Consider the following 18,942-nt stretch of genomic DNA (forward strand, 5'->3'; position numbering starts at 1 on the left):
CAATAAAATGATGTTCAAGGGGTTACTATGTCATCTTATGAGTGTTAATGATTTAGATCATGACATTCCTTCCATAGACTCAGTGCCTGTAGTGAATGAGTTCCTAGATGTGTTTCTTGAAGATTTTCCTGGAGTCCCTCCCCTTCGAGAGATTGACTTTGGTATCGACTTAGAACCTGATATTAAACCAATCTCAATTCCTCCTTATAGAATGGCTCCAGCAGAACTCAAAGAGTTGAAGCTACAGCTAAAAGATCTCACTGATAAGGGTTTCATTCAGCCGAGCATATCCCCATGGGGCGCTCCAGTTTGTTTGTAAAAAAGAAAGATGGGACCCTTAGAATGTGTATCGATTATCGGCAGCTCAACAAAGTCACTATAAAAAATAAGTATCCACTTCCCAGAATAGATGATTTGTTCGATCAGCTCCAAGGGTCTAGTTTCTTCTCTAATTGGAAATGGGATTTAGAGATCATCAATTTGATAGGTTATGATCCACCTAATTCATTTTGTGTTGAAAAATATGATCATTTAAGATTCAGACATCCATTAAGTGCAAACAAATGAGGTCTTAGACACGACATATACATGTATTCATAGTACAAATTCCGCTAAGATTCATAATGTTGAAAACTCACTTGACTTGAAGTTAGTGAGATTTGTATTGTTTACCTTGTTTTTAAACATTTGGATGTAATTATAATATTTTTAAAATAAGTTTATTATTCTTTAGCAGAGTTCAAAAAATGTATGTATGTGTGGCCAAAAAACAAAATATTTTTCTCCTTTTTTGCATATATATATTTTCATTTAATTTTTCTTTTTTGTAATTTTTCTACTGGTGTTCATGCCAGCATTAATTTTCTCTTGTTATTGAGATTTGAGACGTAACCGATTTTCTCACCTCCGACATATATATAACAAAGATCCCAACAATCAACAAATTGAACAACTGCTCCCCTGGGTAGATTCAACAGCGCTCGCTATGTTTGCTAAATTTTTTGAAAAGCTCAATCCTACGCCACAGGTATATTGCTCCATTTCACCGTTTTTGAATTCTCAATTCTGCAAATTCATCTCTTTTCACATTTTAACACAAACCTGGTTTGCTCTTTTTGGGTAAATGTTTGAATAATGCAATTATTTGCTGAATTGTTTGTTTAGAGCTTTTAGGAGAGGGGTAACCACTATCAGACATTTTTTTAGTCTTCTTCAATTAATGCTTGATCTTTTGATTCTTAGGGATTCTATGCCACCATTTATGTCGTTTGTCCAATCGTATAGAAATTTGACGAAAAATAGAAGGAAAATCTGTAATTATTGCTGCAAGAGAATAGATATACTCCACCTAAAAAATGACAGCAGATGGTATTTCTTAGCACAAATATTAGCATAGGAGTATTTGACGTGACCTTTTATATCTGTTATAAAGTGGAAAGGATTAGAAATTTTAGTAACTTTTTAAGTTTAGTTCCATGAAATGGCTGATAAGGGTAAGAACTAGAAAGAAAGAGAAACCTATTGAATTACTTCCCTTAAGTGAAGTAACGGCTACTATTTTTGGTTGTTTGAGATGTAACCTCGTCCAGTTTCAAAAAGAGAATGCCCAACACTTCCATTTTGAGCTCTCTTCTGCATCCACTTCTATGCTAAACAGGGGAATATCTCTTCAAGATACTCCCTTTTTTAGCTCAAAAGGAAGGAAAAGATGGTGTTGGCAGTGATAACCAGCCCCAAAAAGTTACGACGGGTAGTTACTTGAAGTTAGTTCGTTGTGTTGTAGTATTCTGGTGATTGATTGATGTACATAGATGGTTCTTGTGATCAATACAATACCTTCTGTTTAAAATTCTCTCAGGTTCATTTATTGGTGCTCTCGGATCAATCTTGATACTTTTTTATTTTTCTGCCTTTTTGCTTCCCTTCTATCATATGGTTGTACAATTATAATCATCACTGATTACAGTGTATGGTGCAAGATGCTAATGCAGTAGGGTTCTTAGATTTTGTTAAATATATCCTTAACATGCTTGTCATTTAGTAAAATTTATTCACCACTTGTTTGTTGATGACAAAGTTTGAAGATCAGTATATGCTGCCAAAACTGATTTCAGTGCGAGGCAGGATCAGAGTGGTGTTCGTTGAGCTCCCAGAAACCCTAGATCCATGCCTTAATCTTCCTTTTTAGTGTGAAAGTAAAATCTAAGAGAAGTCACCAGCAATGATTTCTGCTTACAGTGCAGGAAAAATGTGAAACACAAAACAGAAGAATAAACATGCCATGTTGGACAATATGAAGTAAAAGAACTAGCATTTCGTGTTAGCTCAAATGCAATATGGAGAGCCAATTGTTTCTATTGGAGCATCTTTTATTTCTTATAATCTGGGCTAAGGCTAGGGCCAGAGACACATTCCAGGATGTAAATGACTAAATGCTTTGAACTTGTCTCTATGTCTTTGTTGAACTTTTTTCGGTCTTTAAAATGAAGACTTGAAATATGAGGTAACATTATTCAGACCTTGTTTCATGTCCTGTGAAAACAGGGCTAGGGGCTTTCATTTCAGGTTGTGGATGCGATTAGATAGAAATATAGCAAGAGTATGATTAAATGGAATAAACCGTTCTCTTCTTGAGACAATACCAAATTCTCAGAAGTTTGGTTTGTGATATCGTGAAGGGTAAACTTTATACGTTAGGTTCAGCTAGTTGTAGTTCTTGAATGGCTCCAATACAAATACAAAAGACTGGGTCAGGGGTTCTACCAAGTAAAATGCAACACAATGTAAGATCTCGCTTTTTCGTTTAAGATCCTCAATCAAGCATACTACTGTATGTAGTCTATTTTTGTTCTCTTCCTGCTTATGAAGGGGAATCAAGGAATGTTAACTCCTCTCTTGAGCTGATGTTGACTCGTGTAGTGGTCGGCCTTCCTACCAGAAAACCTTCTTAGATGAATAGCATCCTGCAAACTAGTACGGATGGAGGAAGCAAAAAAGAACTTATGTCAATGATGTTTCAAAGGCCATAGAATAGACTGCATTGAAGATAGAAAACATGATGGGAGAGAATCAGAGAAATGATAATTCTAAGTTCCACTTGTGCTGCTTTGCCAGTCTGAGATGATTAATATTGCTCCCATCATGCATTCTCTTCCTTCTATCAGCTCAAGATATGTTACTTACTGTTTGATAGTGCATTTAGAAAGTCCTCCAGCTTGCATAACCATACTTGCTCCGTTCACAAACTAGAACTGATGCTTATTTGCATAGTATATAATTCAAATCTAATAGTCTCTATCTGCTGAATTTACTGTATTGTGCTTTAAAACTCCCTTACCACATTGTTCTCAGAGTAATGCTCCCGAAGGAAGTGAAAAATTGACAGACCTGGAAGCAACAGTTTCTGTTCACTATGGGATTCCATCTACAGCATCCATTCTGGCATTTGACCCTATTCAGCAACTCTTGGCAATAGGAACATTGTGAGTAAAAAAACATAGTTAATTTATATGCCTTTGAAGATGCTTATGACAGTTGCTTTGTCTAGTCTACCAGACCCTTTTATTACATGTTTTTGTACGGCTTATAAGAACCAGATGATAGTGCATTATTTGTCTCATTCAGCAAAAGTGTACGAAGGCCTCTCAACTTTAGAAGTAGCACATTTATTAAGGAGTTCATCTGGGGAGTAATAAGTTCCTTTGAGAGAATTTCAAACCATAATGAAGATAACTAATGACATGAATTTTTCTGATTCTCTCTGTGATAGCCTTAGCAGGATCCTAGAGTGCTAATAGTGAAAAGGAAGGTTGCACAATACTTTAGTGATATAAATACATTTTATAGTTCTTTCAAGACTGAAGTAAAACACATATTAGGACCAATTGCCATAATTTTCAGGTCATATGGACATAACATTCTTCCATTGTAAGCTGAATTTATAATACATTGTATAAATACATGAAACTTCTTCGACCTCAAACATAGTTCAAAAAACATGCCATTTCGGCTTCTGTGTTCATATGCATCGAGCAGGAAGGCATAGCTTGAAGGAACTGCCATCAACTAGAAATGTTCCATCCTCGTGTCTCTGTCCTAGTTCTTTCATATAACTAATAATTATTATAATTACAGGGATGGAAGGATTAAAGTGATTAGTGGATCTAAGGTCGAGGGCCTTCTTTTTTCTCCTAAACCATTGGCGTTCAAGAATTTGGAGGTTTGTAATCTGAGCTGCGTGAGGTCTTTCTGTGTATCTGCACATATACACTTTTCTAAATTAAGACCGCGAGCATGTGGGATTTCAAAGCTCTGTTTCTCCAGAGAGCTTCATTTATTGCTTGTAGATTTTGTTTTGGAGTTTGGCATTATCATCTGATGAATTTCATATCTGGTTTCATGATATTTTTGACAATCTGATTCTTGACTCTCGCTTCCAATATTTGGTGCTGTATAATTTACTACTCGGGTGATGGTTAGCATGCACTTCAAATGTGTATGGTTATGAGCTTTAGAAATGGCTGTGATATTGGTAAAATGAAATAGGACAAGTGTGCTGTGCCAATGTGGAATTTGTAGTTTCAACCCTTATTCTTTCATAGTGCATATGTGTTGGGCTCTTTTGATATAAATATATTTTTCTCTTACCTCTTTCCAGTTCCTGCAAAACCAAGGATTTTTAGTGGGCGTCTCAAATGGAAATGAAATTCAGGTAATTTGTGATCTTTCTGCTATGCAATTTGACTTGTTAACGACTAATTTCCGAGCTGGGCATTACTTGAATCTTTTAGCTCACTGGTGGAGATGTATAGCAACATGCTTTTACTTTGAGGGAACCTTTTGATAGGAGAGTATAGGCAAGTTAGTTCTCACAGACACAGGTACCCAGGAAACTCTTCTCTCACATTCATGTGTCTTTGGGGGAGATGGCATTACTGTTAATCAGCCATGAAACTGCACCACTCTGGTCCTCCTCTATCAGTGCTTATATCTTCCCTGCTTTTCCGTATGCTGCATTTGTATCTCTTTAACAGTTTATTTTACTTTAATTATTGACAGGTTTGGGATCTAGAGAACAGGAGAATATCTTCTAGTTTACAGTGGGAGTCCAATATTACTGCATTCTCCGTTATCTATGACACTCATTACATGTAAATGGGTAGATATTGTTGCTTCAAAAGATTTTTGTTTGCTGTACGGTTAGTTTTTTATTTGATACATGCGATATGACTGTACACAGGTTCGTGGGAGATGAATATGGTTATCTCTCTGTTCTGAAGTATGAGGAAGGAATCATGGAACTGTTGCCTTATCACATGCCTCCGAATCTTATAGCTGGTAATGGGATTGCTTTCAGATTTCTGGTATAGAGTAGGTTCATATAGTAAAAGGATCATGGCTTTGCTGGAAATTACTAACTAAATGTTCTTTTAGTTGCATCTTTCTCCGGAGAAACTTAAAATGATTTGAAACCATTGTGTTTCTTTCTTATTTCATTTCTTTTTAGCCTTCCATTCCAAGTTCGGTTGTGGGAACTTTCAGCTAATTTTGACCGAGGGAATAACCTATTGCTGAATCTTTCTTCTTTTCTTGATGCGATTTCACTGTCATTTTATCTCTTGGATTTCTCTCTAGCTTTAATATGCACAGTCAGAAGTTAGAAGGAGAAGAGAATTTGGGAACTAATTCCCTCTAGCTAATAGGATTAATTAATTGTTACAAAGAACGTAAATAAGAAAGGAAACTAATATGAATATAACACAACCTCCTAATTGCCTAATTGCCTAATTACAAAGATTTGTGGATATTCCCATATCTATACTATCTATTTAATACCATATTTAACAATTTCAAAAATTATACCATATTTAACACACAGTATCTCAGATTTGCATTAGTGAGACCCTGTTTATTTGACTTATTTCTCTTGATATATGCAAGTTTTTATGAAAACTTTTGGTTGATCAATTTGCAGTCGAGAGATTTGGCCAGTAAGTGACTATATAAACTAGTTGACAATTTTATCTTAGCTCAATTGCATTTGTAGCCACAACACTACGGGCAAACTAACTTGAACTAGAGTCCAAGTAGTGAAGTTTGACATGCACTAAGAATATCTACTCTGTGAGTAAGCCTTAAAATTAGCACATAGGTTGATGGTCCGTATAAGAACATTGATATTAACTCAGGGTGATGTATGCCAAACGTTATACCAGCCAGTTTTTTGGAAATTTCTTCAAATTTTGACGTGCTCCTAATAACTCCATTGATTTTTCAGCGATGGTTCATATTTAGGATTTCCCAGAAGAGTGCAGCATCAATAAGCTTATCATTTTACCATGAGAAACACAAATCTTTTGAATTAGGAGGTAGAATAGTAGGATGACAACCGATAATTAGAAACTCTTAAGGTCAATATGAGTAAAAATGTATTTTCGTGAAAGTCTTCCCCTTTTCTTGGTAGGTGCTGACTTGTCGGAGTAAGTCAGTATCCTTCTCTTTTGGATCTTCATGTCTTGCAAATTGCAGTGTGGTTTTCATCCTCTAAAAGCAGGTGTACAGATGAATACAATTTCTATAGACTAACTTATGTGAACATCTTCTCATATACCCGTGATCATCTGTTGCAGAAGCTGCTAATATTTCAATGCCCGACCAACTCGCCATTGTTGGGTTACTTCCCCAACCTAATTCACATGGAAATAGGTAAGAGATGATCGAAATTTCTCCCTTATTTGCTCGTCTTTGGTTTTTCATTTTTAGAGTTGTTTTCAGCATCTACATTCTTCTGTTTCTTATCGCACATCTACCCGTGGTCTCTTGCTGCACTCAAGTACTTTTTGGGGTCTTTTCTTTTTGTTTCCTCAGGGTCCTGATTGCTTATGAGAATGGATTAATTGTTCTCTGGGACATTACAGAAGATCGAGCTGCTCTTGTTAGAGAGTATAAACAACATCAATCAAAGGATGAAATTGTTGTTTATGCTTTAAAAAATGCCAAGGAAGAGAAGTTTCGTGCTTCATCAGATAATCAAGAAGGCGAAAAAGAAATAAGCTCACTCTGTTGGTTGTCATCTGATGGGTCAATTTTGGCTGTTGGTTATATTGATGGAGATATCTTGCTGTGGAATATATCAGTTCGTGGCAAGAAAAGTCCAGAGGCCGAAGATTCGTCTAATTATGTTAAGCTGCAGCTCTCAGCAGGAGACAAAAGACTCCCTGTTATTATACTGCGTTGGTCCACCAAAAATACACAGAATGGTTGTGGGGGGCAACTATTTGTCTACGGTGGTGATTCAATTGGATCAGAAGAAGCCTTGACGGTAAGCTCTAATCCTAATCCTAATTTAATTTCCCATCTTAATCTTTTTTTATTCCCCGTCATAATTTTGTTAACATTCAGCAAATATGGCGTTTAAAAAAGACTGAGACATGCAGTATCCTAAATGGCTTGAAATTGAGGTCTAGTTGTTATTATTTTAATTGGTAAAAGTCTAAGGAGTAATTTGACATACACATCCAGAAAAGGTAACAAAACTGATTTTCAAAATTTTGATTTTTAAAGTGTTGGGAATATAATTAAATAAATTAAAGTGTGCTCTCCGTAACAACTTAAGCGTTAAGATGAGATGGTCACATCTTCAAATGGTACTAGGGCAGACAAATGTCCTGGGTTGAGTCTCGATGCCACACATTATCAAAAAGAATTTCCACATGCTTGTCCCTGTAAAAATGAATCAAGCCCGCACTTAAGGGGTCATGTTGAGAATATAGTTAAGTAAATAAAAGTGTGCTCTCTTTGGTAGGCATCACCCCTTCTTCCTTTCAGAATTAATAACAGAGTTTTGCACAAAGATGGGGGAGAATAGGATATACTTCAATGCTGGTTTTTAGTTGTTTGGCATCACTAGTGGACATCTGATAGTGCCATCTGGTATGAATGTGGAAAGAAGTCATAATATGATTAGAAGATCATGGAATTGATTTGTTTTGTGCTTAGAGAGGCCTCCAAAGAGCAAAGATCAGCATAAAGTAGTTGGTGTTGGAACGCTCTTACAATTAGCCATATGCAATTCATCTAGAAGATCCATTACATATTTATGTTGAGACTAATATATGGCAGTTGGCATGGATATCAGCTCAGCAGCCAAAAAATAATGCAGGAGCCCAAAGATCTTTTAGACAATCTTGGGGAAGTGATGTAACTATGGACCTGATACTTGTCCGAATGCTTCCGGTAATAACTATGTCATCAACATATATCAGAATGAATACAATGACACCATAATTATGAAGGATTTACAAAGATGAGTCGGATTTTGATTAAACAAATCCAATACTTGTCAAGTAGTTGGTGATCTCGGTACCATGCCCTAAGAGCCCGATTAAGTCCGCATATGACCTTTATGAGCTTGCAAATGTATGTGGAAGTTTGAGAGGACTCAAAACCAGGAGGTTGTCACATGTGCACTTCTTCTTCAAGACCACCTTGCAAGAAGGCGGTGTTGATGTCTAACTGATGAATAGGCCAGTAGCATTGGGCAACAATTGCAAGAACTAAGCCGACTGTTGCAGGCTTGCCAATGGGGCTGAGTGTGGAATGATAGTATAACCCTGGTCTTTGAGTGAAGCCTTTTGTTATTAGGCGAGTCATATATCTGTCAATGCTTCCATCAGGTTTATGTTTAATTCCAAACAACCACTTATAGTCCACAACATTTTGTGAGGGTTGCTAGGGACCAAATCCCGTGTCTGGTTTCTGACTAGAGCATCATATTCTGCTTTTGTTGCTTCTTGCCTTTGGGGATATAGTTTTGGTTGACGATAGGAGTGGAAATTGGTGGCGAGAGATTTGAGTTGGCAAGAAAATTCTTGGGTATCAGTGTTGTGGGCAAGAAATATGTGCGCCAGAGAGCCAAATAAGTTGATTTAATTATAACAGTAGTAGTTTTCTTATTATTCTAGAATAGGAAGAATTAATTATATTGTAAGTAGTTTCCTTATTAGTTTAGAATAGGATTTATGTTTCCTAGTTTCATAAGGCTTCCTATTACTCTAAGAAGACTCCTATTTGAAGGAGGATTTGAGGAATAAGAAGTATTGCAGATATTAATCAGAAACAAGAGTAGGAGTTCTCTCTTCCATTGAACTCTCAGCTGCTTCCCTTTGATGAGCTGAATTCATATACAAAAATAGATCGATCTAGGAATTCAAACAAAGGCAAGAGAAAATCAAAGGCAGTTGAATTTGGTTTCCGTGTGACTCGATCCTTCTCTAAGAATCCTATCAATTTGGTATTAGAGCCTAACACAATGGACGATGAGATTTCCAGGTTTCAGGAAGAACGTGTGATAACAGAAACAGCATGGAACAACGTTTCGGTGACTGAATTGTCCAAGCTATTCAAGAACAGTTTTCTACCTTGGGAATTGGCTCTACAGAACTAACAGGTCATGGGGCAGAGTCGAGTAGTGCTCCGATAACAGGCAGATCAACAAATCCGGCTCATAGAGGTAATACGCTGCATATTCAACCGGCTGATCAGAATCATCAAACTAGTGGAAATTCCAATTCGACAATACCAAGGTATGCAAGGACGGATTTTCCTACTTATGATGGCTTTAACGACCCATTAATTTGGGCACATCGTTGTGAACAATTTTTTGAAGATCAACATATAGAAGACGCAGAAAAGGTTGGAGTTGTTGGGTTTCACTTGTTAGGATAAGCACAATTATGTTATTATCAGCATAAAAGAGCGAGACCTCCTGAAAGCAGCAACCTGGTGGGGTGAACTAGTCACGCTTCGACAAACTGGTACAGTTGAAATTTTTCAATGTCAATTTCAAGAAAAGTTGGCTAGGGCTGATGAGCTTATTCCAGAACACTTGCACATGGGAATATTTATGGCACGGTTGGACGATTCAATCAAATTGGACGTACAATTGCTCAAACTACCCGACTTATCGACGGCCATGAGTATAGACAGGGTTTTAGAGCAAAAACAGCAACTGCAAAGAGTCAGTAACACTCGCAAAGCTGCATGGCAGCAGTCTCGGACGAGTCATGGCAGCACAGTGAACTCAGCTAAGTTTGATACTGGTCTAGTTGGCTCACCTACCTCGACGCATATCCAGACTAGCAACCAAACCCCTTTTTTCAAGTGATTAACTCGTGTAGAAATGGCGGAGAGAAGAGCTAAGGGGTTATGCTATATTTGTGACGAACAATATCAGCCACTCACAAGTGTAAACAGCTTTTCTGGTTGGAATTGGATGATTCAGTTGATGACGCAATTCCTGAAGTGCCGGATGACTGCCCGGAAATTTCTTCACATGCAATTACAGGTCAAAGGCATGGAAAAACTATGCTTGCCTGCACTCACTAACAGACATCACATGCTTAGTCTTATTGATTCTGGAAGTACCCACAATTTTATAAGTTCTACAGCTGCTAGTTGATTACTCCCTGATGTTTTTTCCCTGCACAACATCAGAATCTCCATTGCTAATGGAGAGAAAGTTCAATGCTTGGGGATCTGCACAGGGTAACAATCTCTATTGGTGAACATAGCTTTATTATAGACCTTTATGTTATTCTCTTGGGTGGATTTTATATTGTTTTGGGAGTGAAGTGGTTACAGTCTTTGGGTCCTATACTTCAGGATTTTGCGGCAATTACTATGAGTTTTCCGGTGGAAGGGAAATTAATTTTGTTTCAGAAACAACAAGGGTATTGTGGAAAGGCTTTGCATCTGCTAGGAAAGGCAATTACTGATGAGCAGCGACTGGAATACCTTTTGACCGAGTTCGATGATCTGTTCCAGGAACCTAAGAGTTTACCACCATTGAGACAATTAACGTAGTGATGACTTCAAGGTGAATGTAGCGTATAGGATGATTAATCAGTCTAATCGGCAGGTTGATAATTGACTTGGAAACATATTTGGAGAACTATCATACACAAAGTAGCTTGCTTTGTGTGGCTCTTGGCTAATGAAGCTGTCTACACCCAGGACAATCTAATGAAAAGAAAGATCACGATGTGTTCCAGATGCTTCCTGTATGGAGTTAAAGCAGAGAGTGGTAGCCCTCTGTTCCTTTATTGCAAAGTGACAGAACAGCTGTGGAGAATTTTCTTTAACTTTAAAGGCATATCCTGGGATCACGCCTCGAAAGATTATGGAAGCTTTACAGATTTGGGAGGAAACGGGATCCATGGCAAAGAACAAAAGTAGATGGAGAATTGTCCATACTTGCATCTGGTGGACAACCTAGGAGAGGAATTCAAGATGTTTTCAAAATACAGAGAAAAGTATGCAGAATATCAAATTGAATTGTCTTTTGCTATTATGTTTTTGGAGTAACAGATATACTTAGATGGACTGATTCTATTGTTGATGTTCTAGAGTCAATATAGAGATAGATCAGTTTAGCTTCTGGGGTACAATTGTAAATTTGATTTTCGTACAACTCATGTGCTCACTTAAAAACTTAAGCTTTTAGATGAGGTGTCACACACTTGACACTAAGAGGGTGTTTGAATTGACTTAAAAGTTGGTGAAATCTATTCTTAACTCAGTTTTTGACTTCTGGAAGTGTTTGCCAAATACAAAAAATAATTTAATATAAGTCAAAAATGACTTAAAATAAGTTGGGAAGTGTTTGGCAAGGTAAAAAATGACTTAAAATAAGTTTAAAATGACTTAAAATAAGTAAAAAAAAAATAGGTTTCCCCCTACTTTTTATTTTTGACTTAAAAAGTCATTTCAGTTTGACTTTCTATTTTGACTTAAAAGTTATTTTTGTAAAGTCAATCCAAACATGCTCTAAGAGTCCATTTGGATTAGCTTAAAAAAGTAGCTTTTAAGTAATAAATGCAAAGTTTGTGTCAAACTAAAAGGACTTTTAAGTCAAAAAAAAAAGTAGGGAGAGACCTACTTTTGGGTTTTGCTTATTTTAAGTCTCTTTTGACCTTGCCAAACACTTCTCAACTTATTTGAAGCCATTTTTGACTTATTTTAAGTTATTTTTTATATTTGTCAAACACTTTCAGAAGTCAAAAACTGACTTAAAAGTAGGTTTGACCAACTTTTAAGTCAACCTAAACACCCTCTAAGTTTGTTAGCTAAAGGGAATATCACGGCATGTACCTTTTTCTTTTTATCAGCAAAGAGAGAACATCATCTCATTGTTATTTTTCAATTCAAAAGGACACCATTGTGGTGGGGTATTAGGCTATGACCCAACTTGTTAATTTCATCGCATGGTTTAAATTTTACAGTTAACAAACATGCGTGGTTATCTTAGTTAATTGTTAATTTTGGATAATTAGCATGTGACTTGGTTGAATAAGAAGAACAACTATACAAGAATGTGAAAATTATTTAAAATCCAATAGTTTCCACACCATAACCAATAAATGAATCATATGGAATTTTTAAGTTTATCCGCATTCTTGTAGAACCATATTTCAGCCTAGGTTTTCTACTTTTTGGTATACTGCTTCTGTACAGGGATTTCCCCAATATTAATAACATTGTTTACCTTCTCAAACAAAAAAGAAGAAATATGTGATTTTTTGTGGTATCTAGTTTGATGTGTGCCTACACTTATGCCAATTTTTTTCATTTTCTTCTGCTTGTGTTAGGCAGGTTCTGAATCTTGATTGGTCCTCCGGGATAAAAGCACTGAAATGTGTTGGTCGAGTAGACCTTGGACTTGATGGATCTTTTGCAGATGCCATCGTTGTTTCAAATGCTAATGAAACGGGAATTGGTGATGCTTCTTCCTTGTTTGTGTTGTCAAATCCAGGGAAACTGCACTGTTATGACAAGGCCAGCTTGTCTTCTTTAAAATCTAACCCAGAGAAGAAGCATGCAGATTTTGCTGTTAAGTATCCTACACTTGTACCTACCCTTGAACCACGTATAACTGTGGCATACCTATATCCAGTGGATAGGAAATGGAATTCCTCAAGGACGCCTTCAGAGGTACTAGATGTTTTGTAATTTAAATCGTTGAATACAAATCCATCATCATGCTTTTTAGTAATCTTTTTCAACTAGTATTAGTTGTTTCCTTAGGAAGTTGTGGTTACGCAAGTCCGTCCAGCTCATGGTGTGACTGAATTGGAAATCAAAATGCCTCTAAGTAGTAGTATTCCCAGACAACCTACTAAGGATGATGGAATAGAGAGAATACTTGTTGCTGGCTATCTGGATGGATCTGTCCGTCTGTGGAATGCAACATTTCCAGTCTTTACACTTTTAGCTGTTCTGGAATCTCAGGTCTTTGCATTTTGCATTTATTTGACTCTTAACTAATAAGATAGTAGCCTTGATGTGTTCTCATATTCACCTATTTAGTAATAAAAATAATCTCTAGTTTCATTGCCATGAGCTTACATGTCAAAGTATGATGTTGGGGTGAAGGGAATTCAAGCCACTGGTTCTAGAACAGCAATATCCGCTTTGGACTTCTCCTCTACTGCTTTAACTCTTGCCATCGGCCACCAATGTGGCCAGGTAAGACCCATCATGTTTCCAATGGCTACATCTTTGAGAATCCGGTAACACCAGCCGTGCATAACTTACTGATACTTTTGGTTTGTGTAGGTGCATATGTATAGCCTCAAGGGGCAGTCTAAGACAACTAGCTCCAACTTGGCTACAGATGCTGAACAGGACGGTATGCCTTTATGTTCTTAACCTTTTCAGTAACTTATGTTATTTTGAAATATTTTTTCAAACGATAGATGGATACTGGCTTGACATGACAGGAAGTCTGAAAATAGTTCATCAGTTAATACAACTTAGGAGCCTTCATGACAACAATCATCACCAATCTGTTTACATTAAGTTGTGATTGCACTAGGTGGTGTTGACAATTGATTAGAAGGAGAGGCATGACGGGAGAAAAACTGGTTTCCTTAATTATTCAACTCAGCATAAAAGATCTCTTGTATAGGAGTATTTAGACGCGAGTGTGGTATTGAAAAGTGATCAGAGAGGAGTAGCAAGAGGAGTAAATTTGTTTTTTCGTGATGATGAATCTGAATTGTAACAGCCTACAGGCTCTGGGCGGTCGAACTTGAGAGGGTTCTCTGTGAAACATGCCTTGGGAAAATCCCACATCAGAACAGGAGGGAAAAGTTAGGGGCCATATAAGGTGGGTTCAGGAATTCAATTGGTGAGGCGCCTTTTAGGTTAAAGCCCGAGGAACAAAACGTTGAAACCCAAAAGGTTGGGCCAAAACGGACAATACACCTTGGCAGTTGGATTACATATTTCATGTCATTACTAATTCTGTACTGATAGCTAACCTAATGAAGAAGAAATAGGTTTTAGGTCTTCCATCAAGTTCCTTGCCATTACAAATTTGTAACTCTTACACACATACCATCTTGTGCATCATTATGGTGATCCCTATGTAGTCTGTTTTCAGCTCAGTTCTGTCCAGGTGATACTGGATTTCAGTTTTCCCTCATAAAATCTCCAGTATGCATCCTAAAATTTGTAGCTGTGGGTGCCAGGCTTGTTGCTGGTTTTGAAAGTGGCCAGGTAAGATCAATCCAGACTGATCATTACTAATTGTTGTGGCAGATACTTTTGGAAATCTATCAGATGTTTATGTTTCTGTTGCCCTATCAGGTTACCATGCTTGATGTTAGTTCATCATCAGCTTTGTTCATTACGGATTGTTCATCCAACTCAAGTTCCAGAATCACTTCTGTGGCTGTGAAAACATTGGGTAATGCTCTTGAAGACACTGCGGAACAAAGTGAAGAGGGAACAAGAAATGCATGTGTGAAGGAGGTTATTTCAGTATTAAACAGAGATGCAGAAGTAGTATTGCTTGATGGCTCCACTGGCAAAAAAATTGGCTCCCAGGCAAAACACCAAAAGGAGATGTCAACTGCTATATCTCTACATGTTTTAGGCAAGCATGACTTTTTCATTTTTAATCAATTTATGTTAGCTCTGAATGAAAACAATTATGAAAAGGAAAAAATGTCACTATGTTCACATAATTTTCTATTATCAATAACGAAAAAGTTATTAGCTTTTTACGGAACTTTTTTGTTGTCTGTAGATGGCATTACATCTGTCTCTGAAGAATCGCAAAAGCATTCTTCAACGCAAGACAGCGCCGTGCAGCCTGAAGATTTGATGCAGAAGTGTATTGATTCACAAATTTTACTTTGTTGTCAGGAGGGCTTGCATTTATTCTCCTTAAGTTCTATAATTCAGGTGCCTTTCTTTAACCATTCACTACTGCAGCACTTCCTCTTATTCCCCTAAAATCACCAGTTTGTAACAGATTATGTAATTATAGGGCGATATCAAACCTATACGTGAAGTGAAACTTGCTAAACCATGTTCTTGGACTTCCATTCTTAAGAATGACATTGAAAATTTTGGACTGGTTTTAGTGTATCAGAATGGAGCAGTTGAAGTAAGGTAACATTTTTTTATTTGCATCTTTCTTTACTGTCGTACTCTTCTCATGCATACCTTTAGCAGTGAGATGAACATTACTGTATTACAGACATGTTCCAATTGTACTCTTTTGGTGATGGATTTTATTTTTCCATGAGATTACCAATTATTTTGAGGTTCGTTTGTTATTTTTCGAGTATTTGATGTATGTTTGTGGAAACTGTATGCTTAATCTCTTTCTCCAAAAAAAAAAATAAAATCAAGAATGTATGGTTAATCTATCCAATCTCTTGCCAGGTCCTTGGTGGATCTTGCTGTCTTGGGAGAATCCTCATTAATATCTATTCTTCGATGGAATTCCAAGATAAACGTGGATAAGATCATAAGTTCTCCTGGTAAATCGATGATTTCACTGGTTGGTATTTTTCAACTCTATTTCTCCGTTCTGCTTAAAATATAGACTACTTGTTTTACTCTTGATACTGCTTGTACATTAGGAACTGTGCTGTTGTCCATAACATTTCATTACTATAGTGGACCTCTATGTTATGTTGAAACCAATAGAACTGATAACAGCTGCTTTCCCTTCCCACGTTCTAGATTATCATTAACATCTGATTCTCACCATAAGCTTCTACTCAGTTTATGGTGGTTGTAAATATTTTCTCGACAATTACAACTAGTTAACAGTCTATGACAATGTTTAAAGGTGTCAAGCAATTAGAAACAATCTTGGAAGAACAAGGCAGGATAACTTGGTACAGTTAAGGGGTTATGATAGGCTGCTAAGGCCTCAGTATTGACTTCACTCTTGATTGTGTTTTCTTTATTTGTGCTAATATTTTTGCAAAGTGTTCTTACAATTTGTAGGTGAATGGGTCTGAATTTGCTGTCATTTCACTGTTGGCCTTTGGAAATGACTTCAGGTCTGTCACCCTCATTATATTCTGTCTTGCATGCAATCCCCATTCCTAAAATACTCGGGCTGAACTCTGAAGCCCAGGGTAAGATCAGAAGAGTTTTCCCCACACATTCATGAGCTTGCTGTTCATGACACAAAGGATGACAATGACCTTTTACAGGGTTCCGGATGCCTTACCTTTACTTTATAAAAAATCTCTCGCAACTGCTGTAGATGATGCCAGTGCATCCCAACATCAAAAGAAGAAACAGGTTCGTACAATGTGCTCCCAGGTTCCCATTCTCTGTCTTTTGATAAGACCTCTTATGCAAGGTCATTTTCTGCTTTTTCTAGAATGTTACCACCAGTATTTTTGGTGGCATCGTGAAAGGGTTGAAAGGGCTTAAAGGAGAGCAGGCTGCTGATTCTGTGAATGCTCGAGATGCTCTTGTTTCTCATCTGGAAAACATATTCTCGAGATTTCCTTTCTCAGACCCTACAGATGTAACAGATGACCTTGGAAGCCTGGAACTGAAGTTAGGTATTTTCCCCTGGCCCTACTATGCCCATTCTTGAAAAATGATTATGGTCCACTAGTATAGATTTTCCCTCAACTGCCTGAGTTCTTCCATTGCAGATGATATTGAAATTGATGAACCTGTTCATGTTGCTTCATCATCTCTCAGCAGTGATGATGTCAAAATAGGTATTCTTTCATGCTATACAGTAAATAGAATCTTATTTTTTTCTTCTATCCTTGATGAATTTGTCGTTTTATTCCACTCATCCAGAAAAGGAAAACGATAGAAACAGGTTGTTGGAAGGTGGTTCTAGTGATGCCAAGCCAACAGCTAGAACTCGTGAAGAAATCATTGCTAAATATAGAAACAAGGGGGTAATATTATCCTACAAATAAATCTCAAGTTGAATAACTGCATTTGGGCATTTTTATTTACTGACTTGCTTATAACTTTGTAGGATGCGGCCTCTGCTGCATTGCAGGCAAAAGATAAGCTTCTCGAGCGTCAAGAGAAACTTGATGTATGTCTATTTAATGCAAGTTTATGTTTACTACCTCCTGCAATATGCATATGCATTTTTTTGTTCTTCTTCTAGTATATTGCACGATTTATAGCAATAATTTCTTTTACAATTTTTTTGTTTAATTTTCTATTTTGAATTTAAAGGGGTAGTTATTTCCACGAAATGACATTGAAAGAAGTCATGATGCTAACTTGTCACATGTCAAAACCATGAATCTAGACACCTGTAGTTGGTTACAATGAGCTGAATTCTCGCCTCCTAAAGTCTAGTATCATCTCTTTAGATATTTTTGTACTTAAGATACCTGGCTCTAATTTAGAAGACCTTGATGAGGCGTAGTTTGTGATATAGATCACACCAATCTTTTTCTTAATTTAAATTGGACGATGGACTGACTTCTTGAGTGCATGGTGTTTAGGCCAGAAACATCAGGGGGTTGACTGAACATCATGAATAAATTCCTCCCTCCCCATATATCGTAAGATTGTTATTATTTGATGGAAGTGAAATAAATTTAATTAGTGATGTGTCGGTAGAAATTAGTAAACACCATTTACCTCCTCCTTAATTTCTTTTATTCTTTAGCTCTAAGAAAGACCATATGGTTTTTTTGGATCATGTAGTGTTATTAAACTTTACGGCTGTACTAGAAAGCAATGGGCACCAGTGCTTCATTGTCTCGGTATGGGTTCAATGTTTTGTCACATACAACTGTTCCAGTGTATTTATTATGTCAGTAGAAACTTCTCTTGATGAAATCATATTTTATACCATTGGGCTTGCTTGAATTTTTGAAAATGTTTCTCCAAGGAAAATGATTTCCTTTGTCTTTTCCCTGAAAAGCATCTCCAACTCCTTTTCTGTATCAGTTGCTTCAATCAAATCACTTAGACATTGTTATCAACTTCATTCAAAATTATTGTTAGAACACTATTTCAATATCCGTCATATGTTCCACAACCATTTCCACTACAAATTAGGACATCTGTTTCCATGATAAACACGCCTTTCTTTTACATAGGCGGCTTTAACTTTCTATCGTCTTTTTCTTGTAAAAATTGCCTAATAACTGAACGTTGAACGTTGCTTTTATCTTTCTATGGTCTTTTTCTAGTAAAATATGCCTAATAACAATTCTGATACTTTGTTGTAACTGTGCTTACCAGAGGCTTAGTAGAAACACTGAAGAATTACAAAATGGTGCGGAGAACTTTGCGGATCTTGCAGGTGAGCTTGTCAAAGCCATGGAGAAACGCAAGTGGTGGAACCTCTAATAAGTAGTTTGGTTAACACACAGCATAAATGTACATATTATAAACGTGTAACATACATTACTCTCTGTATGTTGAATGCTACAGAAAAAGCAAAATTTATTATTTGACTAATTTGTTGGAGGTCACCTCAAACAAACATTATTAACTATTGACTTAGTTGGACAATAATGGACGGCAGTTGCCACTTTGTGATTAAGAGTATGCCGTGAAGGCGCAGTATTTTGTTCACTTTTAGTTTTTTGTCATCTTCGGACCGGCCATTCATAAACTAGTAATTCGTCCATC

General features: G+C 36.9%; 1 protein-coding gene across 7 annotated transcripts; it reads left to right on the top strand.

Moving 5' to 3' along the window:
- Positions 1-829: 829 nt before the first annotated feature.
- LOC107023463 lies at positions 830-18,940 on the top strand. Of its 7 annotated transcripts, none has more exons than XM_015224160.2 (24): positions 830-1,027; positions 3,352-3,482; positions 4,135-4,219; positions 4,658-4,711; positions 5,059-5,150; positions 5,240-5,337; positions 6,630-6,705; positions 6,868-7,321; positions 12,652-12,990; positions 13,084-13,287; positions 13,432-13,524; positions 13,615-13,687; positions 14,444-14,559; positions 14,650-14,938; positions 15,092-15,249; positions 15,335-15,459; positions 15,736-15,853; positions 16,309-16,364; positions 16,521-16,611; positions 16,694-16,880; positions 16,977-17,045; positions 17,131-17,234; positions 17,318-17,380; positions 18,550-18,940. In XM_015224160.2, exons 1-24 carry the CDS (start codon positions 986-988, stop codon positions 18,655-18,657), a joined length of 3,225 nt encoding a protein of 1,074 aa, XP_015079646.1. In that variant the 5' UTR covers positions 830-985; the 3' UTR covers positions 18,658-18,940. The 7 variants fall into 7 exon arrangements, with proteins under 7 accessions (XP_015079646.1, XP_015079647.1, XP_027773491.1 ...); XM_015224161.2 differs by having other exon boundaries at positions 14,459-14,559; XM_027917690.1 differs by lacking the exons at positions 830-1,027; positions 4,135-4,219 and adding an exon at positions 4,791-4,966 and having other exon boundaries at positions 3,349-3,482.
- Positions 18,941-18,942: the final 2 nt, after the last annotated feature.

Source organism: Solanum pennellii, chromosome 6 (genome assembly GCF_001406875.1).
Source record: "Solanum pennellii chromosome 6, SPENNV200".
Classification (NCBI taxonomy): domain Eukaryota; kingdom Viridiplantae; phylum Streptophyta; class Magnoliopsida; order Solanales; family Solanaceae; genus Solanum; species Solanum pennellii.

Excerpts from the sequence above, each read along its gene's own strand:
- LOC107023463 (XM_015224160.2), top strand. The coding sequence starts at position 986 with ATGTTTGCTAAATTTTTTGAAAAGCTCAATCCTACGCCACAG. Across the intron at positions 3,483-4,134 it reads CTCTTGGCAATAGGAACATT|GGATGGAAGGATTAAAGTGA; the intron begins GTGAGTAAAAAA and ends TTATAATTACAG. Across the intron at positions 15,460-15,735 it reads AATGGAGCAGTTGAAGTAAG|GTCCTTGGTGGATCTTGCTG; the intron begins GTAACATTTTTT and ends ATCTCTTGCCAG.